The 26,286-nt window shown below is 34.8% G+C and overlaps 1 protein-coding gene across 2 annotated transcripts; it reads right to left on the bottom strand.

Annotated features, from left to right (window-relative positions):
• Window positions 1-4,878: 4,878 nt before the first annotated feature.
• Window positions 4,879-25,849, bottom strand: LOC127838828 (uncharacterized). Of its 2 annotated transcripts, XM_052366825.1 has the most exons (4): window positions 25,484-25,849; window positions 24,453-24,570; window positions 16,262-17,107; window positions 4,879-6,620 (listed from the first exon to the last, which is right to left on the bottom strand). In XM_052366825.1, exons 1-4 carry the CDS (start codon window positions 25,570-25,572, stop codon window positions 6,567-6,569), a joined length of 1,107 nt encoding a protein of 368 aa, XP_052222785.1. In that variant the 5' UTR covers window positions 25,573-25,849; the 3' UTR covers window positions 4,879-6,566. The 2 variants fall into 2 exon arrangements, with proteins under 2 accessions (XP_052222785.1, XP_052222784.1); XM_052366824.1 differs by lacking the exon at window positions 4,879-6,620 and having other exon boundaries at window positions 13,692-17,107; window positions 25,484-25,801.
• Window positions 25,850-26,286: the final 437 nt, after the last annotated feature.

Here is a 26,286-nt window from a genome sequence, read left to right as displayed (position 1 = left end):
ATACAGCTGTCAAATTACCTACACAATACCATGGTCTGAACAAAATTACCAACGGTCCCTATGAAATATCTCAGTTTTGAGTAAAGAGTTTGATATAAAAGTTTATACGTGATCATTTGACAACATTCTGTGCAAGCTCACGTTTAAATTATTCATCCTTGACGATTGGACGCTTTAGCACGTGGGCTATGTATTGTTTCATTTTTTTTGCATGTGAAAATTGTGTAACGCGATATAATGGTACAGAGAAGACCAGTGTCCTCACTCACTCTTCGTGTATTAGAACAGGTCCTTGTGGAAGTGTGGCGAAACAGCCCTCAACGTTTTAATATCAATTACGTGGCTTCAATTGAGAGGAGATGTACACACGTTGTAAGAGCCACGTGAGGACACATAAGGTATTAGGCACTCTATTTTGTGATATTCGTGACTTTTACAATGTTATTATTTTACGTTGTACGATTTTGAAAATTTGACTTTTGAATTGATTGTTTTGTTAAATTTATTAAGTTTGATATTTTGTTGTTGATCAATTTCCACTAAATTTACAGGAATATTTAGATATGTGTTGAATTATTCTTGGTCATTCACTGAAGGCAAGCAACTAAGCGTCATGGATTGAGAAACAGTTTGAAAATGGTTGTATTGATAACAAAGATCAAAAACGATAATTATATTACCTTTATGAGGAGAAGTCGCATGTGTTTATAAAGCATAATTAATTAATAACGATGTTTTAATACCTTGAATCGACAATCTTCCTTTTTTTGACGGCGCAAAAAACGCAAACGCGAATAGTGTAAACCAAGTGTTCTGATAATATGTGTGGAATATTTCGTGCGCGGCTCCTATTTGACAGGCATTATGGCATTTCGAAATAAATTGAGAAAGATGATCATTATGTCAAAGCGATGTTATCTATAAAAAGCAGATATATAAACATACAAAAACTCGTAAGCACTTATTCATGGTCCCTGCCGATGTCTGCGTCAGGGAATATTATTGTGTTCGAACTGATGGACTTGAACCGTTGCGGCGCCAGTATGAAATTGATCTGGCTTTTAATTTTCCGTTTAAAGCATGCAAGGTCGCTGTTCTGGAAGGTTTGTTTTGTACAGTGTGTTGACCAGCGTAAGTTGGTGGCTTCTGGTGAACTCAAGAAGTATCACCCTCTGTTGTTGGTCTCCCGTATGCCATATCTACGTGTTGTCCCTGAAAAGTCTTGGTAGGCATCCACTATCCTTTTTACTCATAACTGATTTATGCGCTCTAATTCTTCATATAACTATTCAATTTCGTCTTCTTTATAGTCTGATGTTGGTGTGTAGTCTTGGATGATGGTAATGTTGTGCGGTTTCTGTTAGATACGGATGGAAATGAGCCTGCAGGAGTCTCAGGTGCAACTGATGACGCTTTGGACTACCTCCTTTCTAACGATGAAAGCAACACTGTGGTGATATTTAGGAAGCTCCCCGCTAACTTAATTGTGTGTCCTTCGTTTGTTGATGTATCTCTGAAGCCTAGCCACCTTACCTTGGCCGCGCTGCAGTTCGTGGACCTTGCCGCAAACATGGAGTGTTGTTATGTTCCATGCTCAATGATTGTTCCCTGTGTCGCCAACTTGATCGATTGATAAGAAACAGTAGCTAACTTGTCGCATCAACCCAAGAGACTGACAGTGTACTGTCATTGCTTTTTGTTATGTGCAGTTTTTAGAAGTCAAAACCGTTGTAGAATATATAAAAAATAAGTCGGGGATAAATAGTGGCGTTTTTGCAGTTAAACCGAACTGTTTGGAGTACCGGTGTTCAGACACTAACTAGGATCCGCCCATAATATCTTGAGAAATGACCCGCGTTAAACTTCGTTCCTTGTCTATAGGAAGCACATATTTACAAATTGAAACGCCTTTTAAAATAACGGCAGCACATTATTATTACTATACACAGACCCGTATTTGTAGCAGATGAACGATGGCTGAAAATTGAGACACAACATAAAAACTCATTTCACAAGTCTCGTGTTGAGGTAAATTTCTAATTAAGTAAAACTATTTTAAGGGCAAAATTGTTGCGCACATTTTTTTTATCTGGTATTTTCATCTTCCGTAAATAAATCATCTAAATCGATCGAATATTGAATGTATAATATTTTAGAATATTATTAATTATATCATATGTAACACGCAATATTGAACGAGGATATGTTTATTTTTTTAAGAACGATTTGCTTGCTTGCGGGCAATCCCTGTTAGTGTTTTACTCATTTTATGTTTTCGTTATTACATATGGTAGTCAAATTAGTGAAGCAGACAAAACTTCGTGATATTATGATTTTACTTTTTTTTTCAATTAAATCTAGAGATAGTCTTTATTCAAACCAAATCGGGTCATCTGTTTTGAAATATATTGCACTAAACAGTATTATTATTGCAATCTTCAAAACCTTATTAATGTTAGATTGTTACGATAATCGTGAGGTTTCATCATATAGGCCTCAACATGACGCGTGGTAAGACATGCTATGGAATAACAAGTTTTAACATATACTCGTTTTCGTATGTATAATGTATATTTCTATATAAATACGGTGAGCAGAAATACATCACAATACATTAAGCCTCTGATCAGGCTTACTATACAGGGGATAACTAAAATGTTAGGATATTACATTGTATAAGGTTCACAGTATTAAAATAAACAAATACAAACAAAAAACCCTAGATGTTTATGTTGCATACGTAAGTTATGTGGCATGTTCGTGAACAAATACAGAAATTGCTTTCAAAGTAAATGTATTTGTATTTAATGAAAAATAATTATGTAATGCTTACTTCAAAAAGCTATTTCCATGCGCATCTAATGACATTTTATGTTTCGGAGACTACGGAGTGACAGCGCCAAAAACCCAGGCGACCCCCTCTATATTTCCTTATGAAGTTGCAATAACATGTATGTTATATAAAAAAGCACACATACTAACAAGCAAATCAGTCGTTCACATAATAATTTCTTTAACTTGCCTTTACACACATTATAAAAAACCGTATACTAGAAAACACTACATTATACATTGTGACACACACAGCTATTAAAGGGGCCTTTTCACAGATTTTGGCATTTTTTAACTTATTCATTAAATGCTTTATATTGATAAATGTAAACATTGGATCGTAAAAGCTCCAGTAAAAAATCAAGAATAAAATTAAAAAAGGAAAAGAACATTGCCCGGAGCTGGTTTCGAACCAGTGACCCCTGGAGTCCTGCCAGAGTTCTGAAGTAAAAACGCTTTAGCCTACTGAGCTATTCCGCCAAGTACACTTTCTTGACGTATTTTATACTTTATATAAGCAATGTTCGTAGTTATACAAAATTTAACGACAAAAACAGAACTCTCCAAATTATTCAATCGTTCCGCGTTGCAACGCTTTATAATTTTTAGGTTTTATAATCGTCAAAAGATGTATATTATGGCTATATTAGAGCATGGCAAATGTTCAGTATTACTGTTTCCTCACAAATATCATAACTAAAAAGAAAATTTGCGAATCTGAAACAACTTTTTTCAATTTTGTCAATTTACCAAAGCGTGAAAAGATCCCTTTAATAATACATCAACCATAATGTATTTCTCAAAATATCAGATTTGTGAGTATAAGGAAGCAGTGAATATAATCGAAAAACTGTGCTTAGATATTGTTATACCTTTGTTTGATCTTTGATCTACAAATAAAGGTTTTCGTTCTGTAATACACAATGTACTGTTTCAGCTGTAAACCATCAATAACAAACAACACATTAAGGATCATAAACCAACTTATCTGTTTAGTTCATTCTCACGTTTTACACTCTGTGCTTGCACATGTTCAATCATAGACGACATCAATAAGACTAAAGACATATAGGATCTGGCACGAATTGTCATATCAAACCATATTTTATTAAACGAGTTCAGGAATTTTGTTTGTAATTAAGCGAGCCTATGGCGAGCTTACTAACGAATTTCCTGGACGAGTTTTATAAAATATGGTATGAAATGACAACGAGTGTCAGATCTATTTTATCACATGCTTTTAAATGAGCAAATTAAATAAATATTGACACAAACATAATGATAAATCCCACATTTCGTGACGTCATTTGACGTTGCAACGTCATTTCAGCAAAATAACACAATGCGATTGGTCAATCGTACGAAAACTAAGCCAATGAAAACGCTTAAAATGTAAATTACACATGTGTAAGATAAAAATATTCATAATGGTTATATTACATAGAGTATGATAAAAAACGACATGATGTAAAGCCTTGCAGAACCAAAAACAATTGCGACATAATGTATAACAGCTTACAAATACAAGACACTGGTCATTTACAATAATGGCAGGAGTCAAGACTTAAAAGTATGTTCGTCAAAACTATGCGCATTTACTTACAGCTTTTATTCTAAATCAGTTGATCAACAAACGTGATTCGTGTATGGACTATATAAAATACTCTGTCTCAAAGAAAACACGAAACACTGTTCATTTCGCGTTGATAATACAATATTAAAAATTGTGTTTTCTTGTTACGTAATTAATCCTACGACATGTGTGAAAGACAAATTTAAAACCCCTTGATGAAAAAAGATTACTTTGCATTAGCGTTATTCTCAACTTGGATTATATTCTAAGTAATTGTGATACATATATGAAATATTTAAATTCAAACGTAATAAATCTCGGTAGCAAAATAAACACACGGTTCTTGGATTAAATAATATCGTATTTATACGAAACAAACAATACTTTAGAATACAAAACTTTGTCCAAACTGTTTATACAGTGTACATAATACGGTGCTTGCATTATAGAAATAATGAAGCTTTAGAAAAAAATATCAGGAGATAAAGTCTTGTTAACATCTCATCGATTATAAACAATTAGTTTTTTTTTCTAAAAATACACAATAGAAACCGTATACATAATTTGCACAAGATTACTTAGTTTTGAAATATTTTCCAGTATTAATGTTAGCATTAAACGAGTGTGGGTTAACCAAAAAGACAGCAGACAAAAATCAAGACATTGGTTGAACAATGTCAAATTTATTAATGAGCAATTATACTGAAGCGGTTTCTTTTAACTTCCATTATATTTAAATATAAACATACATATACGTGCGCATTATGTTTATTTCTGCGTAATCCGCTAAAAAGACGTCGTCCATATCTGACAAATCTTCACAACCTTATAATCAGGCTTATGCTACTGACCCAGCCCCAAAACAAGATCAATATGAACTCAACTCATTAATTATATCATTTTTTAGTCTATCAAAAAACTGCTGGACTGCATAAGTTGTTATGTACACTCAATCATTAAGTTAAATGAACAAATTTAGGTGATAAGTGGAGTCTTTGAGATACTTTATATTTAGATATCTCTTTAAGTATGTGAACGATCATATATTAAGTTCGCCATGCCGCTGATCAGTAATGTCTTCTTGATGGGACGTTGCAATTGACATCAGGTAAATATTCATGGCAAGAATATTTCCGGCTTCGCAGCACGTGAACATCTGGTGACATTGCGGGCATGTTGCACGTGACAGTGTTCCTGTAAATGTATTGATGGGTGACGTCATGATGCAACGAGGGCACTCGTATGTCTGCATCTGCAAACCGCGAAGCTTTGAGATCAGTGTTTTTGCAACCTCGGAGCCATGTACTTTGAAGTAGTTCCTTTCTGAAAGAAGAAGATCCGACTCAGTCCAGTAAACATCCATAAACTCTAGACCAAGGACATCGGCACTTTCAACTCTGAAAAACCCATTATCGGCCCAATCGGTGCCCCATGAGTTCATAAGAACAAGGCATTTATTTGTGTAGCTCGTCAAAACGACGGCATGACCTTCTGGGTGTTCTCTATGTGATCGCTGTCGTATGTCCAGATCGTTTTTTGAAAGGATCCGTTTTCCCCTTCCTTCATTTGGTCCAGATTGCATGTTTTCTTCTTGTGCATTGGGTTGCTTTCGGTAAAAAGCTTTGAAAACATCCCATTCTCTGTTTGTCAAGCGGAATTTGGCGACCACAATTCGTTTGGCGGCAATAGCCCTGAAAACGTCATTTACATTGATTTCATTACATCATAGACGATACCGTGGACAGACTTTCTTTAGAACGTTGAATGTGTTGGCGCCGTCAGAGCCATTTTCACGAATCATTTCGTCTCGAATACTTTCATATGATTGGTACCCTCCACCTCTTCCGATAATACGCTTCAATGACAAATGGATCGCTGTTGCTGAAGCATGAGCATAACCTGTGCCGCCTACTTGTTCATTTGCAGTAAACCCTTGGTTGCTTTGGTTGATATACATATCCAAGGAAACTGTTACAAGTATCTCCGAAAGACATTCTTGATTGCAAGCAATATTCCTTCGCAGTCGAAATATTTCGCGCATGTGTTCAGGATTGTTTACGTGAGCGAAAAGTTTTGTGTTGTTCTTCTCAATATCAAATGACCAACCATGCTGTAGTATGATCGTCCTCGGTAGCAGTTGTGAAGAAATAACTGAACACAATTAAAACATTTTCTCTGCCCCAGGATCCCAATAAAACTCGGCAGTATCAAACAGGTGTCTGGGACGTATGTTTGAAGATCGATTTACGAAACAACACACGATTTTTACATCTTTAAACAAATCAAGAAACGATGACGAATCGCTCCACTCTCCATCTGATATGACGATCATTATCTTTTCTACATCTGATCTTTCTTTCTTTAATATTTTACTTGCAGACCTCAAAGCAGACACGATTGGTGTCCCACCATAAATGACAGGTTTTACAAGATTGAGTAGTTCCTGTCGTCTTCTGTCAGTCAGTTTAGCTCCTTGCACTGTACCGCGTATAGTTGTTGTGGATGTCTGAACACTCTCTGTGGCATTGGTAACATTAATGGGCGTTAATTTGAAGTTATTCTTAATAATATCAATTCCTAATTGAATTGCTCTCCGATGGTTTTGCAGTTCTAAATGTGGTGACCACGTTTGTTGTTACACAATCGAAACCGGGAATTAACGAAAGGACACCACCAATGGGTGTTGTCTGCGACATGCCTCTGCAAGCATCGGGCAAGCATTCTATAACAATTCGTGTTGCTAATGAATGGTCGTTTTGTATCGCCTCTAAAAACATCTATGCTTCTGCTTGCGTTATGTTTTCCTGTACTGATTGGACTGTGGCCCAATTTTACAAATAGCGAGCACCATGACGTATAAGAACGATGAATATGTCATCAACTGTGCCCTTTTGAGCGTTTACTCTCCCCTGTTCAAGTCTTTCTTTATACTGCTGTGCTTTGTCAATAGATTTTAAAATATCGAATGTTCCATCATTTGATTGACCTCTGAAACAAGTAGGAAACACCCGATTGTTTTCATTCACGTCATGTTTTATTACGTCGTCAATTACCTACAACGAATCATCAAGAGTTGTAACTCATCTCACGATCAATTTGGATGTACTAATGACCTTATTGTTAACACATTCAGGTACAAATATGGTCATTTTTAAATGTTTACATGGTTTAACCGTTTGGTAATGACTACACTATTCGGAAATTAGCTCATGAACAAGTTGAAAAAGAGGGTCTTAGAACGCTTACATAAGAGTGGGTAACCCTATAGGAATTTCAACCCCGATTTGCGGCATAAGTCGACCAATATCTATACATAATACATATACCAATGGTCACATTTCACTGTAGCCTGCGACAATTATCAAACTTTTTCGTTTATGCAGTTTTAAGGAAGAAATATTATAGAAAGTCATTTTGTGAAGTATACTGACACAATAAAACCTCGATTTGGAATAACACCGGGTGTGATCAACTTCATCCACAAGTGTATTGTTTGAACAATCTTGTTACGTATTAATGGCTATTATAAGATTCTATACGGCATAAACGAAAACTCTTGAGTGCTATAACTTTGTATGAGAAGTATTTAGCAAAGGAGCCATGATTGCCTTAGATCGCTCACATGTTTAATAGGGCGTGGTACGTTTCGAACCTACGAGTATTCTTTTAACAATCTGTGTATAAGGCAACAGTCTGACGACACATTCCAAATATTCAATATACAAAACCTAGATAGTGTCGGTTATGACCCCACAATCATTATGCTAATAAACGCAGAAGATGAGAACTATATGATGCTACATAATAAATATTTGACCTACATGTATTAGCATTTTTGTTTTAGGTAACACATTTTACTTTTTCAATATTATTGTCAGTGTTTATTCAAGTGTCATGATTTGAACATTCATTGTTAACGACCATCACGTAATGCAACACACCGAATATCAAAGCTCTGCGACTTGTGGTGTCAGATATGATGTTTTATTAAATATTTAATATAAGTCAAGATAAATCATGTGACCCCCTGGGGCATGGTTAGTTATGACCTCAATTACATAGTTTTATCACACTTAGTAGAACACCAATACATAATTTTACATACTACATATCACACCTTAATTTGGAAACATATGTAATGAAGAAATCATAATAATTTAAATGTAACCATATTTTTGTTGGAAAACAATATTGATCACCAAATTCGTTGTAGGAGTAATTAAGCACGCTTTACTTATCAACAATCATGTTGCACTGTCGGAAGATTAATCGATAATCATATGATTTGTTCTTAAATCCCCAGCAACGGAAACTTGTTTTCACGCACATAGGATTTTTTTGCAAATTGATTTAAAATTCACGAGGATTTGTTATTACCTTAATCCTGCATAAATCAACAAAATGACTATTCATCATAGACGTTATATGCATAACACAGCAATTAAATATGTATCACAGTGGTTAATGTTTAGATAAAGTGCAACTTAAATTGTGTAAGTATGAGATAGATTTGATCACACCCGGTCTTTGATTTATGAAAGCAATCGGTTAGACAAAAACAAAAAATAATTACTGGATCTGAAAAACATGTAATTAATGAAATTCAGGTCAGCGCCCTTGAATATCAATGCAAAGCATACTATTTTGTGTTAAAAAAGGTTTTAGGGATCCAAACCTTAACCTCAACATAGCCTTCATTTTGTCACAACATTTTTAAGTGTTAACAAACATTAACCATATCATAATTGACAGAAAGCGGCAATAAAAGAGAATACATTCAGTTTTTGCCACAAACTCCTAACTTGTGTGACGCACTATTGTGTTTCAATTGAGATGAAAACGCTACAATAATGTATGGTAATGACGAGTTATTTTAAAATTGAACGACACGTTACAGTTTTGACCAGACTTTTACGACTTTTTGTGACATTCACTTTTGAAGAAGACGGTTGTTTCACATTAATGCCGTCTCCGCATGATGATCATTTATGGAAAATCCATTAAACATTTCATGACGAATATGACCTATATATGAAGTGTTACCTTATAATTCGAAATAAAGAGGGGTGTGTTACACTGAGGAAACACCGTTTCCTAATTTTGGATATTTGTTGGCATTTTCAAATTGTATGATGAATTATGAAGTTACAGAACGGACAGCTATTGTGTGCCCAAATTAAAACGTTCACCGTTCAGTGTGAACTTAAGTAGGAAGATGGGTTTTACACGCAACACGTCATAAAGCAAGGTATCGTGAATCAGAAATCCTGCATCCTCCCTTGCCGTCATCGTTAAGTCATACGTTCAGCTACATGGAGATTGGCAGCAGTCCAACTGGCAGGCAATTGTCAGCTTGATGTCAGCAGCCCAGCATCTCATCATTCTTGCGGAATGATACAAGTCTTGCATCATTTTATATATACTGGCGGCATTAAGTTTCAAGCAGTCAGCAATAAAATAATCTGTAAGTCCAGTATCGTTCTAGTAGCGAAGCGAATAAGGTTTCTTTAACTGTTGAAAAAACCATGTATAGGTGAGCGCAATAAATATTTATGTAATAATAATATATGATACATCAACAAAACCCAACATTTGATTACCAGTCATATGACTCGGAGCATTGTTGAACTATTTGAATTCCTTTTGCAGTACATGGAATTGCTAACGGTGCAAAGTCATGGGCGAATGATCCATTTCAATTCATAAACAAATTCCTTTTTTGGCGCAATTCAAATTAAACGCACATCTCAATGTGGGTTGTATACGTGCGTCCTTAACTTAAAGCGTATTCACATTTAACTTAAAGCGTTCTATAAAAGGAATGATTTCATAATTCAACAAAAGAAACTCCAATAACTGATAATTATGTTCTCCAATAATGATCTGCACAACCTCAATATGTTTGATATTCATAGTGATAAGAATTATTGCATAATTGTTACAAATTGTAATCATCTTTATTCGAACAGAAACTTTGCATTTTTAGTATTATTTTTTTATCGAGAAAAATGAATTCGTACTAGAAAGAGTTAAATATTTGAAGTTTTTAACAAAATATTGTGTTCCTACAAGAGGTGCAGACGCGCTTTCAGGTCAAATCAATGATTTCAATGCCCTGTACTTGTGACATGACATGCTAGGTTTATTTTTAGTCCCTATAATGCGTCGTTGCATTTTTGCTTTTACCCGTCCATCATCTGATAACACAGCGGTTTATTGAGTACAGGCCTGAACGCAAAACAAATGTTTGTATTTTTTAAAGCAATTCAGCATGGCTTTGTAAACGCGTGCAATCCGCATTCAGTTGCATTATTTTGTTGTTTTAAGGCGATGGGTCTAGTTTTATTTGTATGTGTAGTGGTGTTGCTGCGTCTTGTTTTAAATAGGAAACTTATCGTAATCCTTAAGTAAATCAAAGCGCTGAAGGCACTGAAGTTGTTCGCTATTGCATAATCTTAGACGCAACTCAGTTTTTAAAATTAGGTTAAAGCTTTATATATTGCAAGTTTAAAATGAGCACAACCCATTCAAATGTATAAAGAGTGTGTCTTAAAGCACAGGTTGAGATGTGTTTTTTTTCCAAATCATGTATAAAAAAGATAATTTAAGCTTCATTTTGGGAAAACAGGGCTTAATGCATATGCATAAATTGTCATCCCAGTACCAGAAACTGTCTTTAAGCGAAAAAAAAACATAACATCAGAAAGTGTCGTCCATGATAAGCTTGTGCGCATTGCACAGGCTAATCAGTGTGCACAGGCTTATCTTATTTAACATACATTAGGCCACTTTTTCTCTGAAAGCACCCAAAATTTACATATTTCAATGGATGTCGCAGTCCATGTAACAGTCGCGCTTACCTTGAAGCACGCATTCAAGGACCCTGTCTAGATTAAAAGATAATAATTGGGAGTAAAAACGAAACAAATTGAAAGTCAGAGCAATGATTCTGTTTCGTACAAAAGCAAAACTTAATTTTTCCACCACGAATGTAATTAAGGGATAAAAACTAACTTGCACATTAACTTTGATTTTCAATTTTTAAATGTACTATGAGTTTTTTTGATAAATATTTGCATTCTTATTATTAGGACCGTAAGTTGTTTTGGCAATTCAACTTATACTTTCGTCATTTTGTCATGAGGAGACTTCCGCCTAGAAAGAAAATATATATGATAGGAAGGTCTCTTTGGAATTAAACCGTTCAAATACTAGGAAAAATAAAAACATCAAAATCGGAATAATCGCTAAGTCGTTAAGACAAATGTAGAATCTTTTGTAAATAATCATATCGAATCAATCCAGACTTGAAAATTGGTTCTCAAAGAATAAGATTTGTTGATTTTCAATTCTTCAGAATAAATCGTATTAGTATATTTGTCAAATATCGACTTTATTGAGCTCGTCGTCGAACTATCTTTACGCCCGCCTATATAAAAAATAAAAATATAAGCAACCTTGGTTTCACATTTACCATTGCAGGGCGTGTTCTAATTTCAATCACTGCATTAGAAAATAGTTTCAACACTTAAGGTTGTAGAAGGACATTTTTTTGTCTCAAATGCAGACTTTTTATTTGACAATGTAAACCCGCTTGCAAACGAGCGCCTACAGACGATTGAAACGTTTGAAAATATAAAAGCTTTTACAATCACGTTCGTTATGCATGCAAAGCCGGTAACGACAATAGCTTATGCATACTTGACAATATTTCAGAACCCTTCTGTGGCCTCCGAGCTTACAAACCGTCCAGATTTATTAATTTAATTAATTTATTATGTCAAAAGTGCACAAATACATAGGAGACGCTAAACTAATTATTGTAAGTGCTATATCCAAGGCAGATAACACTTTATAACTCCGCTCACAAAATTATTATGTCCTTGACCGATATCACAATATTAGTCCTGCCGTCATTTGAGATTATAAAGCTTCTCTGCACTTTTAAATCATTCGTAAGTCGAGCCAACTCGTTACTTTTGTACGTTGGAATTTCGTTCACAAGTGACCAAAAAAACACAATAATGGATGAAAGCCTTCAAACCTATTGATGAATGAGGGGTGATTTTAACATTTTTGGCGAGGACACATGTACATAGTTCACACAATTAAAAATACGAAACAATTTCCATCTTTACAGTTAACTTTTAACAATAATTTGAATGTGTTATAATCTTACATTTAAGCAATAACAATAAACTAAGATGATTAAAGAGAAAGTCATTTTTGGCCTGACATTTGTGTTGTGTTTGTAACAGAGCAACACATCTTAATGTACTACATTGTTTTTACGATGTTGCTTGCATAAATTAATTCCCTCAGTGTTCGCAATATATCGACGCTATAGCTTGAGAAATCGTGATGCAACTGATCAATTGTGTCATTGCTACTCAAGGACTTAATTTTATTAAATTTTTATTTTTATTTAACTGCGTGTTGTCCTCTAATTTTCAATACAAACCAACATAATAACACGCGACAGCAATTCAAAATGCAACTACAGCCCGTTTGCTTTCCCCACCCACTTGATCAACCAAACGTTGTGAGAAGTAATCGTGAGTCTTTCAACATTTGACCAATCAATTGGTGGTGGAAAAACGCAGTAGCAAACTCACTTGCTACAATTCAAGGATTGTGATCATTTAAAATCCGTATGAGTGTATGTATTGTGTTTTTGTTTAGTGTTTCAATTTTCATACTTTGGAACCCAAACCGTTCATCTACCGTGCACCCTGCTGTCTGGGTGTGTTAAATTATAGATAAAAAAGATGTCATATTATTGTATTACGTTAAATATCACGACCATTAACACTTTCTCGCTGGGATTAATTTAATCATTGATTAAATGTTTTTTTTTTAATGTTATTATTCATGATTTATCACGATCCACGTAGACATCGCCATATTTTCTTAAGTACTGCACTTGAAAGTGCTGTATTTGCGGTTTATTTTATTCAACTTGTTTATGGTCTAGTTAAAAAGAAATAGCGGCATAATAACAAGAATATACGGATGCCTTTATAGGGGTATTCCACTACGACCCGATTCCCCACGATTTGTCCCGATTTCCAATATTTTGAGGTCGGGGACATTCGTAGATCAATTGGCGAAGGTCCTAACTTATTCGTAGCTAGTCGTGGACCGGTCGTAAGTGATTCCTGCAACTCGTGAGCTCCCGACAAATCGTGGCCAGATTTTAAACGTGTTTAAAATTTGACCTGGACCTCCAAGACTGAATTTAATTGCAATTTACTCGTCAAAATAATAATAATAATAATAATAATAATAATAATAATACATTCTTTATTTAAAGAAGATAGACTTGTTAAGAAATACATAAGATGAAATTACATAATATGCAATTTATATAATACATTTTTATTTTCAACAAGGTCTTCTAACATAATACAATTTACAACGAATACATTATATTTCATCTTGAGCAATAATAACAAAACTTAAATAATCACATATGCATGCATACTTACAATGATATATATCATAATTAAAAACACATGACAGACATACAACTACAATTACCATGTATGCAAGAACAGTATTTAAACATTAAACTAAGGCTATTTACTAAAAAACATGAAGCATGTTCAGTATATTTCATAAAGTGTGGTAGAAAGATAAGCTTTTATTTTTTTCTTAAATGTCATACAATTGTTTGTTTGACGTATAAATTGGGGAAACGAATGCCAAATTTGTGTGCTAGAAAATTCAAACAATCGTTTGAAATAGTTTGTTTTGGGTATTCGCACAAGCTTTAAATCCCCCTTTTTGCAAGATCGCAAGTTAAAGTGATTATTGTGTGAAGGTGTCAAAAGGTCAATAGATATTGACGCCTTATTCATGGATGCGTTCGGTGAGGTCCTAGCTTAGTCGTGACCGATCTGCATCGATCGTAGTACAGTCGCAGTAGATTCTTACACATCGTTGTGAAGTCGCGACCCTATTCGCAAGACTTCAACCGAACCCCACGATTCGTCGTAACTGAATCGTAGAATGTCACGAGTCTTCCCGATTCAATAAATGTGATAAATCGTAGCGAATCTTGGGCTTGTTTTCGTAGTGGAATAGGGCCATTAAATAACATGTGATATCCGACCCGACAGATATGGCATGTGTATTTTCTGATTAAAATCGTTCCAGGGTATATAAAGGATTTCATCGCAAATAGCTTAGAATAGAGCAGACCCGGTCAATAACTACACGGTGCATTTTTTTCCATATGTATGTTATATAATAAAGCACAAATACTAACAAGCAAATTAGTCGTTCACATAATTATTTCTTTACTTGCCTTCACACACATTACAAAATATGTCGACCGTTTACTAGAAAATATTACATTACACATTTTAACACAACTAAAATGCACAGGTGGAAGTAACGTACCCAGGATAGTATTTTTCATATATATATTTTTTAGGAGCCCAATATATTCAAATTAATGTATAAAATCATGTTTAATGAGAAAAAATTGACAAAGAGCCATGAAAAAAAAAATCCCCACCCTCTGATATTGGAATTATAACAAGGTCATTAACTAGACTTTATTATAGACCTGTCTTCGCGGGCCGCAAAAATGTCAAAAATAGCTTTAATCCAAAGCATCCCTTGATCCTACTATGGGCAATTGAACAACCTTTCAAGAAAAGTTAACTTCAAAAATATCTGTCCAGCCGTTAACTCACAGTCGGTCGAAAACCGAGCAATATTTCGAGTCCGTTTGTCAACACGAATAAATCTTCTACAGATTTTCAAACAATATTTTTTAGTTTTTGCCCCTCAATCGATAGCTCCCGTCCTATTCCTTTGAAACAACGAAGCGTGTCAAATAATGCATGCATATTCAACCACTTACCCCTAAAAACGAGCCGGCCATATCGGAACAAGTCCCATGACAAACATCCACCCTTCGACAAACGCTCCCCATGGGGCTCGAACCTTCGACCTCCCGATCCTGAGGCGGACGCCTTATCCACTAGGCCACGGCGATCGGTTATATATTTAGATATCTCTTTAATGTTGTGAACGATCATATCTTAAGGCTCCGTGCTGTACGCCACGCAATGCCGCTAATCAGTAATGTCTTCTTCATGGGACGTTGCAATTGACGTCAGGTAAATATTCATGGCAAGAATATTTCCTTCTTCGCTGCACGTGAATTCCTGGTGGCATTGCGGGCATGTTGCACGTGATAGGATCCTTTTTTCCCTTTCTTTTTTGGGTTCTTTTCGGTAGAAATCTTTGAAAACACCCCATTCTCTGTCTGTCAAGCGAAATTTGGCGACAATAATTCGTTTTGCAACAATAGCTCTGAAAACGTCATGGCCATATATTTCAGTACATTGAAGACGATACCGTGGACAGACTTTCTTTAGAACGCCGAATGTGTTGGCGCCGTCAGAGCCATTTTCACGAATCAATGCGTCACGAATACTTTCAAATGATGGGTATTCTCCATCTCTTCCGATAATCCTCTTCAAAGATAAATGGATCGCTGTTGCTGAAGCATGAGCATAACATGTTCCGCCTATTTGATTCGGAGCAGTTAAACCTGTGTTGCTTTGGTTGATATACAAGTTGATCCAAGGAAACTGTTACAAGTAACTCTGACAGACATTCTTGATTGCAAGCAATTTTCTTTCCCAGTCGACATATTTCGCGCATGTGTTCAGGATTGTTTACGTGAGCGAAAAGTTTTGTGTTGTTCTTCTCAATATCAAATGACCAACCATGCTGTAGTATGATCGTCCTCGGTAGCAGTTGTGAAGAAATAACTGAACTCAATTCAAACATTTTCCTTGCCCCAGGATCCCAATAAAACTCGGAAGTATCAAACAGGTGTCTGGGACGTATGTTTGAAGATCGACTTACGAAACAACACACGATTTTTACATCTTTTAACAAATCAAGAAACGATGGCGAATCGCTCCACTCTCCATCTGATATGACGATCATTATCTTTTCTACATTTGAGCTTTCTTTCGTAAATATTTCACTTGCAGACCTCAAAGCAGACACGATCGGTGTTCCACCATAAATGACAGGTTTTACAAGATTGAGTAGTTCCTGTCTTCTTCTGTCAGTCAGTTCAGCCCCATGCACTGTACCACGTATAGTTGTTGCGGCTTTCTGAACACTCTCTGCGGCCTTGGTAACATTAATGGGCGTTAATTTGAAGTTATTCTTAATAAGACCAATTCCTGATTGAATTGCTTTTCGTATCTCAGCTGGTGTTGCAGTTCTAAATGCGGTTACCGCGTTTGTTGTTAAAAAATCGAAACCGGGAATTAACGAAAGGACACCACCAATGGGTGTTGTCTGCGACATGCCTCTGCAAGCATCGGGCAAGCATTCTTTAACAATCCGTGTTGCTAATGAATCGTCGTTTTGTATCGCCTCTAAAAACATCTCTGCTTCTGCCTGTGATATGTGTCTCTGTACTTGTTCAACTGTGGTCCAATGTTCTAAATAATGAGCACCATGACGAATAAGAACTTTAAATATGTCTTTTACTGTGCCCCTTCCAGCGTTTTCTCTCCCCTGTTCAAGTCTTTCTTTTTGATGCTGTGCTTTGTCAATAGATTTTAAAATATCGAATGTTCCATCATTTGATTGACCTCCGAAACCAATAGTAAACACCCGATTGTTTTCATTCACGTCATGTTTTATTACGTCGTCAATTACCTACAACGAAACATCAAAAGTTGTAACTCATCTCACGATCAATTTGGATTTACTAATGACCTTATTGTTAACACATTCAGGTACACATTTGGACAATTTATAATGTTTTCATGGTTTAACCGTTTGGTAATGACCACACCTTTCGGAAATGAGCTCGTGAACAAGTTGAAAACGATGGCCATAAGACGCTCATATAAGAAAGAGAAATCCTATAGGAATTTCAACCCCGATTTGCGGCATACGTCGGCCAATATCTTTACAGAATAGATTTACCAAGCCACATTACACTGCTGCCTGAGTCCTTTATCAAACCTCTCGGTTTTGCAGTTTTAAGAAAGAAATATGGAAAGTCTTTTTGTGAAGTATGCTGAAATAACCCCGGGTGTGATCAACTGTATCTACAGGTGTATTTGAACAATATTGTTACGTATAAGGGACTATAATACGATTCTACATGCCATAACACACTGAGTCCTATGGTTTCGTATGCTAAGCATTTAGCAATGGAGCAATGATGGCCCTGAATCGCTTACCTGTTTAATAGGGCGTGGTAAGTTTCGAACTTAGAAGTATTCTTTTCAACAATATTTGCAAAGGGCAACACTTTGATCAAATATATATTCAATATACAAAACATAGATAGTGTCGATTATGACCCCAGAATCATGATTCTATTGAACGCAGTAGTGTAGAACTATAAGATGTTACAAGATGTTACAAAATAAATTTAAGACCTATTAGCCTTTTTGTTAACGATCATTACGTAATGCAACATACCGAATATCAAAGCTATTTGACTTGTGGTGTAATACATGATGTTTTGTTAATTATTTAATAATATTCAACATAAATCATGTGACCTCCTGGGGCATGGTCAGTGTTGACCCCAATGGCATAGTTTGATACAATACCAAGACATAATATTACGCACTACATATCAAACCTTAAATTAAAAACTTCTGTTAGAAAGTATATGCAATACAAAATCATACTTATTTGCATGTAACTATAAATTATTTGGAAAACAATCTTGATTACCAAGTACGTCGGTGTAATAATCAAGCAAACTGAACGTATCAACACTCACGTTGCTTTGTCGGAAGATTAATCAATTATCATATACTGTTTTCTTATATCCCTCGCCATAGATGCATGTTTTGGCCGTTATAACAATTTGATTTTAAATTCGTAAGAATTGGCAATTACGTTTATCCTTCATACATCAACAAAATGACTATTCATCATAGACGTTATATGCATCACATAGGCAATAAATATGTATCACACTGGTTGAAATATATAGATAAAGTGAAACTTAAATTGTGTAAGTGTGAGATATATTTGATCATACTTGGTCTTTGATTAATGAAGCGATCGAATTGACAAAACATAAAATAAGTACTCGAGTCGCGCACTTTAATATCAATGCAAAGCAGACTATTTTTTGTTAAAACAGGTTTTAGGGATTCAAACCTTAACCTCAACATAGCCTAAATTTTGTCACAACATTTTTTTAAGTGTTAACATACAATTAACCATATCATACTTGACAGAAAAAAGCAATAAAAGAGAATACATTCAGTTTTGTCACGAACTACTAACCTGTGAAACACTATAGTGTGTTTCATTTGGGATGAGACCGCTACAATAGCAAGCATGGATCTTTATGACGAGTTATTTTAAAATTGAATGACACGTTACAGTTTTGACCATATCTAAACGACTTTTTGTGACGTGCACGTTTTAATAAGACGGTTTTTTCACGTTTATGCCGTCTCCGCATGTTGATCATTTATGAAAAACAAATTTGAAATTGCACGATGAATATGACCTTTGAAGTGTTACCTAACAATTTGAGACAGAGAGATGTGTGATAAACATGAAAAACCGTTTCCTAATTTTGGATCATTGTTGGTATTTGTATGATGAATTATGAAGTTACAGAACGAACAAGTGATTGTATGCCCATATTAGACCGCTAAACGCTCAGTTTGACCTTTGAGGTAGGGAGACGGGTTTTACTCGCAACACGTCGTTGTCTGATTGTAGAAAGCCTATATCTTAAGCAAAAGGTTTAAAAAAAGGTAATTGAAAAACAAAGTTAGCGGTCTAAAATGAGAGACATCGTCCATTAAATAAATCCAATGACCCATACGACAAGAGTGCACTTTTTGATAGATAACTAGTAAATTCAAATTGGTCCATTGAAAATTTAGTTTTGTAGTAACATAACGGTAAATATAACACTAGCGAGCACTATTACTCAGTGAAAACAGCATAACAATTGTTTCAGAATAATAATGATTTATTCGTTACTAACTTAAAATGTAAACAAGCAAAGTTTACTATTATGAAACTCAGAAGGCAGTTTTTTGGTTTCTTGGTTCGTGTATAAATTTACTGAAATGACACAATGATAATATTAAAGGGTGTTTCAAAGATTTTTTTTTACAAATTTGGCAGATATGAGAATTACATGGTATGTTTGTAGCGTCGTTAAATGTCGCATCGCAGTTATATGTCGCAGGCTTCGAGATTTGTAGCAACCTTGACGATAAATGTCGCAAGGAACGCTTAATGTCGGAAATCCTTCTGACGATATATGTCGCAACTTTAACGATAAATGTCGCAAAAATTTCAACTGCCGATAGATGTCGCAAGATTAACGTTTAATTTCGTATACATGTTAAAAATGAAATGTTGAAGTAAAAATTACTAAAACTTTAAGGTTAGATCTATATCACCCGACGAGGTGCTTAGGGCCGAATACCATCACAATGGTAAGTTTTTAGTTAGTAGTTTAATAAATTTCCATTAAGTCTAATGCCCAGGGTTGCGAGAGAATTTACATATTTTACTTGCATACATTAAGTTAACCCTTAAATTTAATGTTGTGTCATTTTAATATTCAGGGTTGCTCATGCATAGGTGTTTAGTTATTTAACCACGATTTAAAGATGGTTTTGGAAAATTATCTTTAAATCTTTGATGAGTTTTCACAAAATAAAATCTTTAACGAAGTCACAATATTTAGATAACCAGGATCAGATTGTTTTAGAATTTATAAAAAACGTTTATACAATATATTTTGCTAAATAAAAGAAGGAAAAATACTCCTAATGTTGTGCTATATATAGATAAAAAGTCTATGAATTTTGGTTGGATTATTTATGCGTGAAAAAACGCATGGGTAATAAAACACGTATTATAAAAGCATTTCCATGCGCTATTAATAGAAATATTAACTACTAATTTACAAAATCCAAGTTTTTTAGAACGTACAATACTAGTTTTACATAGAAATTAAATAAATAAACACTAAACGTTAGCCTATGTAGTAATATGCATCTCGCGTCGCGTCAGGTATTCCGAAATCATGTCACGTATTCCGAATCGCAATAATGGTAGTATTTTGTCTCATCAACCTTGTAATAGTATTGAACAGGCTTTACCATTTTTGGTTTATTATTTCACTTTTATTGCACGTCAATTTGATTGTATTGTGTTTTAACTGGCGCTGCACTTAGACGTTGTCTTATATTTTGTTTGATAGGTTGATTTGCATGTGCCTTTCGCTTTCTAGAGCGCGACACACATAGTAACGCAAATCAGATTGGTAAAGAAGCGTGACGATTGTATGTAAGTGAAGTTACCAATGTATCCGATTGAGGTAATATACCGTTATTGAAGCATGTCTCTTTAAAACGGAAAAAAACGTTCAACTGATTCGGCCGATTCTTCATATTTTGCTAAAAGACTACTTTTAAATATTTAGAGACAGGTCACACCTCCAATGTATGTGGTCAAACATTCACATTGTCACTTTTATTATTTTGTTCAATGTCCATCGCCAACAGTTCAGCAGCCCAACGTCCCAATCAAGATTTTTCTCGAACAATTGACTATCAGGTTCTTGTAGAGAACTCAACAACCACCACGCTGATAGTGACGTGCCGTCTGAATTCGTCACATGCACGTTACCATTAATGCACGTAAAACTTCCTTTTTTACTTTTAATGTTTAGTGCCAATGTTTCAGTTGCCAAAAGTTTAATACAAGAGTTTTCCAACCATCAGCGCATACGTGCTAGTTGAACATATGACAGCCACCTGGCTTTATCACCATGAAAACTGTTTGTCTCATCTACGCGTAATTTTGTTTGTGTCGTTTGGTTATTGAAACAAAACAAGTGTACGTGAAAAGTCATCTGTCTACACTTTTTTATCTAGTGTTTACTGTACATATTGCCCATGTATCTGAGAGATCCTGGACTAAAGACTAACACAAGTCCCTGCTGTACGTGAGAGACCATTAAGCTAATTTGCTTACATCGCAAGTATTTATATGGTAACGTACAGTGGCCAAATTGTAGATGCCTAAGTCACACTTAAGAGATTGTAAAGCCGCCTATGGATGAACACGTACTTGAAGAGAACACAAACACTTATAAAGCTGATATAGGCACACGCCATTTTAATTAGAGACGTCCATATGATCCCCGGGGGGCGGGTAAGTTCCCAAATTTTAGGGTAGGGGTGTCCCGCTGAGACTACCGAAATGTGACCCATTTTATACCAGACCTCTGATAAAGTAGACCCATTTTGATAAGATTTTTGAAAAGCATACCCATTTGTATACGATACCATTGAGAAAGTGGACCCATTTCAATACAAGAAGTTTGATAAACTGGACCTATTTAAATACTAGAATTTTATAAAGTGGACCCATTTCATACTAGAATGTTAATGTCTTTCATATCAATACAGTATACTTATTGAATTTTCTATTATATCTTTCCCGCTACTGAAATTTACTTTTTGATACCCATTTATATGCAAGAATGACATTTATCATAACCATTTTGAAACTGATACTTTCAAACCTATATGCATTTATATACAAGCAAATTTCTGATTTTAATACCCATATCTGTACTTAGATGCTCAAAACCATACCCATATCTATAATTTTAGTCGAAAAACACCCCACATAAAATCGGCACACCCCTATATACCCTTATATAGGAAGTTACCCACCCGGGATATGATCATTAATTCAATTTAGCGTTTTCATTGTTTATTTAACGTACAGTGACCATTTTAAGTGGCCAAAAGAAGCAACCGAGAGTTTTTGGACTATGGCCTTTTATTTTCTTGTACACTACCAGAACATTATCGTTACAACTCAAGTTCCTTACCAGCGAGTGTTTACTGATCCGAGGCAAACTCCCCACGGATACTAGCGATAACCACTGTCATCACAAGAAAATCCTTCCAGATCTGGAAGGATTTTTTGTTTACGTTTTCATTACGAAAAGTAGTATTATTTACTTTTATATTTTGAAAAAAGCGTATAAGTTTAGGTCCATTACAAAGAAATACCTTAATTCAAAGAAAAGTACAAATAACAATTAGGTGGTCGTTGATACTGTAAGACTCAATTATTGTACCACGTGGCTCGGCTATCTTTACGTGGCTGGTTATAACAGCAAGATTCGATATATACAGCTATGCTCGGAACCAGTCAAATATCCGCGCGGAGGTTGGATCCGCGGGGCAAATAAATGCAGTTCTTATTTCCGATTAAATTAGCTTTGGTTTGATATATTCGAAAAATAAACGTTTTTGCGTGAGACAATTACTTGAGGAAGATAATACACGAATACATTTAAAGTTTAGCAAAGCACTTCACTTAATGGCATGTTAGTTGGTTTGGGATAGGTGGGTTTGTTACGAGGGAATGTTTAATATTATGTTTTGTATGTCGATATTTTTGAATTTTAGGTTTTTTAGGCGCTCTACATGTGAATAGAATTAAGGTAGTATCTATAAATGCGACACATGTATTAAAATAACCACACATTTACCATGTTTATTGGAATGATTCATGCGTGTCTGAATTTAGCATTTTTAAAGTAAACAATACTTCAGGGCATCAAAATGTAAGGTATGTATTTTCTCGCATGATTAATATGTTCTTTGGGTAAACATACTGTGGGAAAGAAAACACATTTTTGTATTTCCTTTTAGCAAATGTGAATATTCATAAAATCCTAATAAGGTAATAGAACTTTTAACAATATTTATCACTGCTCCTGTATGTATATGCATATAAACGCATACCCTTATCACCCGATTTGTTTCCGGACTGTTAAAGATGTATTTGCGATTTTAAAATAACTTGACACAAATGATAACCATGTGGAGACAACTTGTCGCAAAAAACACCCGTGCCTTAAGCTCCTAGGGTCAAGATGAAACATAAAGATCAAAGCGAAAGAATGGCAATTCAACTAGGGGGTTTAATCCTGTGACGAGTATGAGTTCAAATTCCAAAAGGATCGGGAGTCTAATAAAACAAAATTACTGTTCACGGAGGATGATCTTCGACATTGTTACTCACCAAATACTTTTATAGTTGGCTTCGATATTGAAAAAATAAAAAAAAACATATATGTCTTCAGCTAGTTAATCAGTATGCCAGTACAAACTACGGCATATGCCAGTGCGTCTGCAAAATAGTAATACATTAACTAAGAAAATGATACATGTACTACAGTCCTGTAACTAACATACAATGTTCAATACAATTGTATCGTTATTTGTGTTGCAACTTGTTCACATCTTACAACCTTGGCCATTTTTGATAACAGCATTCCTTTTAGCACAGGGAAATCAACAACTGGCTACTTGACCCAAGAATTATAAAAATTGATTTGGTCAATATTGACCACAACTGACCATTTTGGACAATACTGACCGCACATGACATTTATGGCAAATACTGACCACAACTGACTATTTCGAACAAAACTGACCATTCTGGTGGAACCTCGTCGGGTAACCTCGATCGAACCTTAAAGTTTTAGTCATTTTACTTCAAGTTTTCATTTTTACATCACTTAGAAAGGTGTGCGACATTTATCATTAATGTTGCGACATATATCGACAGAGGGCGTTTTTGCGACATTTATCGTTAATGTTGCGACATATATCGTCAATAGGATTTGCGAAATTTATCGTTCCTTGCGACATTTATCGTCAAGGTTGCGACAAATCTCGAAGCCTGCGACATATAACGGCGATGCGACATTTAACGGCGCTGTAATGTTACTAAACCAATTTCGGATAAGTCATGTAAAGGACTTTTCTTTTTCAATATTAATTATACTAACAGGGTAGTACCACTGTATTCAAAGCTTTGTGACGTAACGTTTACGCATTCAGAGTACAAATATACACATATAATTTTCACATAAATTTCACGAACATGGTCTTTATAATTTTTGCCTTACGATATAACTAAATATATGCATCCAAACATGTCAATGCCGAGTTGTGCTTACTTGAAACAACGATCGGACCCATTCGCCTTCCTTCTCCACACTTCCGACTGCATTTTCCTTCATGGAACCGGATACATCAAGAAAAAGCCCGATTAAGCTTCCATGCTCCATGTTGAGGCTGTATGTAAATGTAAGTAATACATGCAGTATTATAAAGCTCATGTTACCATGACACTTGTCAACGCACGTTCGGTTCCCAAGTGCTTACAATAAACAGCAATTATATACTTATTCAATTACAACTCGTCACATCTCGATCAATCTTGGCCTGAGTATGCTTTATAATGAACATAGTGCTAATTCATGTTAAGTTTATGCATACATTTTTAGGACATGTTTAGCTTGTCAAGACATAAACACTAACACTTATTTGATGGTACATATGCATATATAATATGCATATATATATAATATAATATATATATATATATATTACACTTACCAATTTTTAATTCTATGCCGAAAATACCAGTTAATTGGTTCGATGCAGACATAATTACAGTAAATTGAAATTAATTATAACCATATACAATTCAATATTTAATAAATTTAAATAAGTTCAAGTTGCACGTTTGATTTCTATAACGCAAAATTGACACAAAATGGTTGATACATAATTACATCATTAGTCGTACTATTTGCTTTTGGGTTTGGGACGTTCAGAACGCATTATTTTATTTTGTGTGCCAAAAAGTATTACTTTTTATTCGATTCTTAAAATATTTGTAGTTAAATATCGATTGTTAAACGATTATCTTGCATGGCTTAAGAATCAAGAAGTGCAAAAGACTCACAATACGTAAACACGAATTGACTTAGTCTTAGTACTCTAATTATAACAAATTAAGATTTTACACAAGTTGAAATTATATTTGTGTTTTTTAGCAATCCATTGTGTTAATTAAACAGTGAATCATCTACACGTATATTAATTCAAAACTGCGTATTTGTTATATATAATGTAGTATCTATAAATAAATAAATGCGAACATTGACATCAAACATGTGTAAATAAAATCTAAATAACTTACCTTATATTGAAATATAATTTATCATTCAAACACCGATGAAATTGTGTAATGTAAGTATACAACGGATATCGTTTATATACTCTTTGCATTTAAGTGGAACGAACGACCTTGGTTTTTTGAAAACCTCGTTTTTACAGGATCAGTACGTGCCTTTTCAAGCGCCACTGACAATTACATCTTCAATACAAAATAAGCATTTTTAGAATGATGTTTGGAGTGAATGATTGCATAATAAAATCCATGGTGTGTATTTTCTTAATAGAACAAGTTTTTTGTACTAAGTCTCCACGAACGATAATGTAATTGCGGTTTTAACAACATTTTATAGCATTACGGAACAATACTATCCCTTTAAGCACCAATCATCCCCGTACAAGCTGACAATCGCGTGATTATTCCTTTCTGTCTCATCGATTTAAGACGAAGCACTTGATGACATTGACCTTGAAAACCAGATAAGGCTGAAATTATTGCGAACATAAGATCACTATTAAGCCCTTTAATTAAACATGGTTTGACATGTTATTACGTATGTATGACATGGCAAACAAAAGTTACAAATGATCAGGTATACCATTTAATACATATACCAAAATAGTTTGGCCTAGACTGGAGGTGGTTTTTTTAAGGTCATATTGTGTTTTAATGATTATCAGCGTTTGTTTTTTTAATAATGATTCCCTGTACCTTCCAATGTAATGTTTGTGATGTTGGCAGTAAAACGATAATGTCTCATAAAGTCAACAGTTCATCGCTAGGAGTTCTGGTATATTGAATCATGAAATCTTAAGTGATAAAGCAAG

This window comes from Dreissena polymorpha, chromosome 7, assembly GCF_020536995.1.
Source record: "Dreissena polymorpha isolate Duluth1 chromosome 7, UMN_Dpol_1.0, whole genome shotgun sequence".
In the NCBI taxonomy this organism is placed as follows: domain Eukaryota; kingdom Metazoa; phylum Mollusca; class Bivalvia; order Myida; family Dreissenidae; genus Dreissena; species Dreissena polymorpha.
This window is presented reverse-complemented; position numbering and strand designations above follow the sequence as displayed.

Excerpts from the sequence above, each read along its gene's own strand:
- LOC127838828 (XM_052366824.1), bottom strand. The coding sequence starts at position 25,572 with ATGCAAAGAGTATATAAACGATATCCGTTGTATACTTACATTACACAA. Across the intron at positions 24,571-25,483 it reads AAATTATATTTCAATATAAG|CCTCAACATGGAGCATGGAA; the intron begins GTAAGTTATTTA and ends ATTTACATACAG. Across the intron at positions 17,108-24,452 it reads GGGTCCGATCGTTGTTTCAA|GTAATTGACGACGTAATAAA; the intron begins GTAAGCACAACT and ends GTTTCGTTGTAG.